The 5,857-nt window shown below is 35.9% G+C and overlaps 1 protein-coding gene across 1 annotated transcript; it reads right to left on the bottom strand.

Annotated features, from left to right (window-relative positions):
• Positions 1-4,631, bottom strand: LOC110632223 (uncharacterized). The gene is made up of 4 exons (XM_058145674.1): positions 3,115-4,631; positions 1,964-2,403; positions 366-1,856; positions 1-253 (listed from the first exon to the last, which is right to left on the bottom strand). Exons 1-3 carry the CDS (start codon positions 4,546-4,548, stop codon positions 368-370), a joined length of 3,363 nt encoding a protein of 1,120 aa, XP_058001657.1. The 5' UTR covers positions 4,549-4,631; the 3' UTR covers positions 1-253; positions 366-367.
• Positions 4,632-5,857: the final 1,226 nt, after the last annotated feature.

The following is a 5,857-nucleotide window of genomic DNA, read 5'->3' as shown; positions in this document are numbered from 1 at the left end:
TTAAGAGTAACAATCATAATGACTAATCAATGAATACATAAATAATATAATACAATGAACTAGCTTTACAAATAAACTATAAACTTCCAAGTTTGCTACAGAAAATGAAGATGGCCAAAAATTAAAAGCATTTCTTAGATTTTGGACACATTGAAAGAATACAAAAAGGGAGGGACTCACTTGCAGGGGGTATTTACACAACAGTTTATTTTTGAGGTGTCAAAAAATTACCCTCCTTTTGTGCAAAAATAATCTGGAGAAAGAATTACAACAAAATGCCAATCATTTTACAGAAGCTACAAAAAAGGAAGTTTGGAATGAGACCCCATGTTAAGAGATGTAATCATACAAGTTAAGAGATGTACCTCTATGTCAAAAATAAAGCCTCCAAATAATCATCAACATATGCTAAGCATGGCCAGTGATCGGTTCTAATTCGAACCAAGGTTGAAATATCAGAGACTTCCATTTGGAAAAGAAGATGGAACCTTGGTGGAAGAAATATCAACAAAAGAATGCAACCCATCCTTCTTTTATAGCCATTTACCTGAGTTTCTCTCTCTTCTCCATCATTAAAATATGTCAGATGAAGTGGACCTTGATCTAAACCAGTAAGTGAGGAGGCAGTACTAACAAGAAAAGAATCTGATGCAGCATCCTTCCATATGATGTCTTTGATGATTCCCCTGTCCTTCACCATGTTAACGAGATGTTCTCCAATCACACGAACAACAAAGGATGCCAAATGCTGTTCAATTGCACGAATCAAAGAGTCTGCAGGAACTTCAAGTAGCTTGACCGATCGGGTCCCATTGATTGCTGCAACACCCTTGCCTCCTTTTAATGGGAATGTCTCCCGCCCAATGTTAGCAGAAGGTCCACAAGCCTCCCAAAGAGCATCAAATAATCCTGAATAATATGCAGCTACTGCATGTTCTGAGATGTCAGATGGGACAATGGCCTTGAGAAACATGTCCTCTATACCTAATGTAATACCTTGAAGCTGACCATGGATTATCTGGCCATTTTCAACATTTGCTTCAATGAAAGCATCAACAAGACCAGGTGTAGGTTCCCGTGGTTCCAAATCAATTGTGACAGGAGCTCTATAATTTTCCTCTTCTTCAAAGTCATTTTCCACAGAAACAATGTCGGGTGAAACTGATGGGCAAGAGATGTGATTGTTCCTGGAGGGTTCACCAAGAAGGAAGGGTATATGATAAGATGGAATGGACCCATATGGTGCCGAGGATGAAAATTTGAGCACAATTGCATATAGGGAAGGAAGGGCATCTACTCCATCTGCTGGACTAGTAAGGAAGGAAGCCCCAAACAAGTGATTGAAAGGCTCAGATTCAAATCTCAGAATGCAGGATATGTTAACCTTGATCCCTGGCATATGCCTAAAATCAGGAATACATGAGAAGTGACTCCTTAATACCCCTAAGATCTGTGAAATCTTTGAATCCATTACACGTAATGGCTCTTGCAACTGATTAGTTCTTTCAATTTCTGAGGTTGCTAGAAAACTTGTACTAACATCTAGCTCCCTTAAATCAACCTGAGGTTCACTATCCATAATGCTCTCTAAATGACTAGGTTTGCTAGACCCAATATCCGAAGGTGGCAAAGACAAAGACCAGCATTGCTTAACAAGCAATGGTATCATTCGCTCAAGATGAATGCAGTATGAGATGCCCCTAGATTTCTTGAAATTCTGATAATGTCGAGGAGATGGAACATTGAAGAAAGAACTAGAATGCGTAGAAGGTGAAATGCCAAGTAATTGCTCCCCAAAATTCAGTATGCCTTTAAGCTTCATTCCTGGTATGCAGATTAGCATTCGCATGTAGACCCTACACAATGCCACAATTAATGAAGAAAGTATGTAATAAAAAGAAAGGAAAAAAAAATTCCACACATGAAAAGGGAAAAAGAACATGAAATAATTTCTCTGAGTTACCTTGCATTGTCTCGAACCTCCAAATCAGGGAAGTATAGACAAGTGAATGCAAGAAGGCGAGATAATCCAAGGAACAATCTAGAGCTATGATGGTGCATCAGCATAGTTCGGCAAATGCCAAGGACTTTACTTCCCTGCGACCATGATTTCAGTCCAGTATTGGGACCATGTTTCTCAACAAGGAAAACCATAAACTTGGTAAGTAGGTCTAGCAATGTCGAAGGAGGTATTGAATTATTTTCTGCTATTCTATCAAATACTGGGAAGTAAGAAACCAATTGGTAATCTATTTTGACTTTTGGAAGCAAATACTTGTCAACCGACTGAAGTAGGCGCTCTCCCAACCAACAATGCTTTTGGCAGCTTAATAAACGGTCAATGAAAGAAACAACAACAGGGACCAACCTTAGAATATCCAATGTCAAACCCACCAGCATCCCCTGGGAAAGTGAGAGCATGAACATCATTACTATAACAGTGAAATTGGGAACATCAGTACCATGGACTCTCACAGCAACTCTAACAATCCCAACCGACTCCCCCCCACCCCAACAACAAAATAAAAATAAATAAAAACAAAAAATCCAAGGCACCACCAAAAGAACAAAAGGAACTCCCCAAAACCCATAAAGAAAAAGAAAACTAAGAAATATATATCTCTCTTAGAGGCCAAAGAAATATTTAAGATTTCAATTTTCAAGAGTACCTATTTCAAGAAAATATTCTCCTCCCAAACTAACACTCAGTGCTTCATAATTGAGGATGATGCTTGTGTATCAAGGCTGCTAAGGATGGTTTATAACGTATATTTTCATTTTAACTTGTTATTCAGAACCATATTCTCGCCTCACATGATTAGGGCTGCAGAATTTCATATTATGTTACAGAGATACACATATCCAAAACAAAGATTGTTGTACTATTCTTATCCAGCAGTTCTTTTAAATAGTATCTCTTACCTATTTAAACCAAACTTCAAATGCAAAAGAGTAGAACAACTCTTCAGCTAAGACCAAAAAAAGACAGCCAAAACCATGTGCCTTTCTACATAATCTTCCTAATTCCTTAATAACTATCCTCTTAGTTAAAAAAAATTGCAAACGGAAGAAAACAAAACAAAACAATTAATGATAGCAGAGGTAAAAGGGTACCTGCAGTGTATGGAAGATAACGGAGTTCATCAGGGTTCTAGTTGGGGAAGGATCAGTGTCAGAATGAGATGAAGCACCTATCAAAAATTTATGAAAGGCACGGAATGCAACAGCAGTTTCAGTGCTCCAGGGAGATAACCATTTGAAAGCTGAAACTGAAATAAGACCATCTTCAATAAGCTTGACGACAGACTTGGAAGCATCACAATCCTCACCAGAACCACCCTCTAGTTTCAAACCTTCAAGATATATCGAGTAGAAAGCAAGCAAATCAAGCTTCAATGCTTTCAAAGCCAGTGGATCAAATACCGCTGGATAGAATCTCAAACCCATGTCAACAACAGATTTATATTTTTTACCCTCTCTACTCAACATCAATTTACTTAATAAATCCAACAACCAATGAAGGGAAAGCAATCGGAAAACCAAATAGTGTTGTGTTTCCTTGGAAATGAGCATCAATCGCTTGACAATCTCTACCTCTTGTCCATCAAATGCATCAGGAAAATGAGAATACATAACTAAAACAAGATGACATAACAAAGGATCAAATGAATAAATCAGCCCAAAGAACTGAACTTTCAACATAGAGCCCTGCAACTCCAAAGCCACAGCCACAGGCATTATCATTTGCAAGAACTCCATCATCCCAAATGGAGTCAAAACCTGAGGCGTTTCCAACAGAAACGCCAGAGCCCTCCTCAACTCCTTATAATTCAAGCCCACAAACTCTTTACCATTGGAAATTAATTGAGGAACATTAAAAGGAACCAAAGGCACAGAAGTATTCAAAACAGAAACATTCAACTTCCGATTTACGATATTATAAACAACCATAGTGAACAACAAAAGATAAGACTGACAAGCATGAGTTCGTTCACTTTGACACAAACTCCACAAATGGCCAGCAATACCAGAGAGCAAACATGCGTAACTCTTCTCCAATTCACGCAAGCACTCGCAGGCAATGGCTCGCGTCTGGCGGTCCACTCCATGGTTGGGGCGATGAATAACAGTGAGAAGCAACTCAGCCAAACCCTCAGTGCACCGCGCCTGGAACTTGTTGAGCGCGTCAATGGAGATAAAAATTGAAGTGGTGGAGATCATGAACTGCTCTTTCAAGAGAAAAGTAACGGAGATCCCATCCAAAGGAGCTTGGACGACGGAGCGAAGAGCGTCGAGGAGGCGGAGCAAATGGGACTCGTCGGTGAAAAAGGTTTCCGAAAACTCTTCCATGAATATAAGGAGAGGGATTTTGAGAGGGAAGTCCTTTTTAAGGAGGAAGGAGAGCGCGTGATCAAGGAAAGAGGAGAGGAACTGAGGGGCCGCCGTCCATTTTTGGCGGCGAGCACCGCCGTGCTGGAAGTCGTCGATTAGAGAATCCCAGTCTTGGGATGAAAGCGGCGGCTTGAGCACCGGTGGCTTGTCGGTCATGGCTTGGAAACCCTATAATCGGAGGAATTGGGCATGAAGATCAGATCATTCAATGCTCGGTCTGAAATTGTAGTTACGTTTTTTAAAGAAATTTCTTTTTTTTTTTTTATTTCCTTTTCTTTATTAAAATAAAAATAAATCATAAGCCTTTGTCTCATTGGTTAATTATGCAATAGAAATGGAATATATTAGGGGTGGCCATGATTCGATTTTGAATCGGAATCGAATTAGAATCAATTTGATTAAAATCGAATTAAAATTGATCAAAATTGAAATTGATTTTGAAATGGATCGAAATCATCATTTTGCAGTTTGGTTCAGGTTCATATTTTTTAAGAACTGTGAACTGATGGTTCCAAACCGAATTGAACCGATGATTTCAAATCAAATTAAACTGACAATTTAAATAAAAAAAATTCAATAAATATGTTACCTCACTCATAATTTATTTATATATATCATTAATTTTCTAAACAATTATTCTCTATATTTTCTTCAATTCTTAATATTTTTTCAATTTTTCTCAAATGCTCTAAATAATTATTTTCTATACTCATTTTAATTTTCAATACTCTCTCAATTTTCCTACTTTATTATTTTATATGCTTATTGAAATTTTCAATATTATCTCAATTACTTTTTTATTACTTTAAATTCAATAAAATTTTAAATACCCTCTATTTTAATTTTTTTTCTTTTATGCTTTTTAATAATTAATTATTATATAATTTAAAAAAAAAGTAAGTAATAGAACTAGAAATTTTTATTTTTTTAAATCTTAAAGGGATATTTAGGTAAATTTAAGTTCATACACTTTTTGCTAATTTCTTTAAAAAAAATTAATTTCATCTCTAGTTTTTTAATCAGGTTCAAGTATTTATTTATTAAATTTTTCTTAAAGATAAATTATTTTTTTTCTTTCTTTTTTCTTATTTTATTTTGATTGAAAGATTTCTACGAAAAATTAAAATATTTTTATAAATATAACTTAAATTTTGAATCAATAAATTTTTTTTTTTAATTTTTTTATCTAAGCTGTCATTAAACCATCCCTAAACCACTTCCAAACCGTCTTTCAAATGGTCTTGAACCGTTCTTTTTCGATCCGCCTTCAAATCATTTTAAACAGGAGCTCAAATCAGAACTGACGATTTAGGAACCGTCTTCCAAACCGTCCCTTGGCGGTTTGGTTCAGGTTCATGATTTATATATATATATATATATATATATATATATATATATATATATATATGAAAAATAAACTTTTCTTTTGTATTTTTTTATTTTATATACTATTAAATATAGTTTG

Source organism: Hevea brasiliensis, chromosome 4 (assembly GCF_030052815.1).
Source record: "Hevea brasiliensis isolate MT/VB/25A 57/8 chromosome 4, ASM3005281v1, whole genome shotgun sequence".
In the NCBI taxonomy this organism is placed as follows: Eukaryota; Viridiplantae; Streptophyta; class Magnoliopsida; order Malpighiales; family Euphorbiaceae; genus Hevea; species Hevea brasiliensis.
Note: the sequence above shows the minus strand (reverse complement) of the source record. Positions and strands in the feature narration are given on the sequence as shown.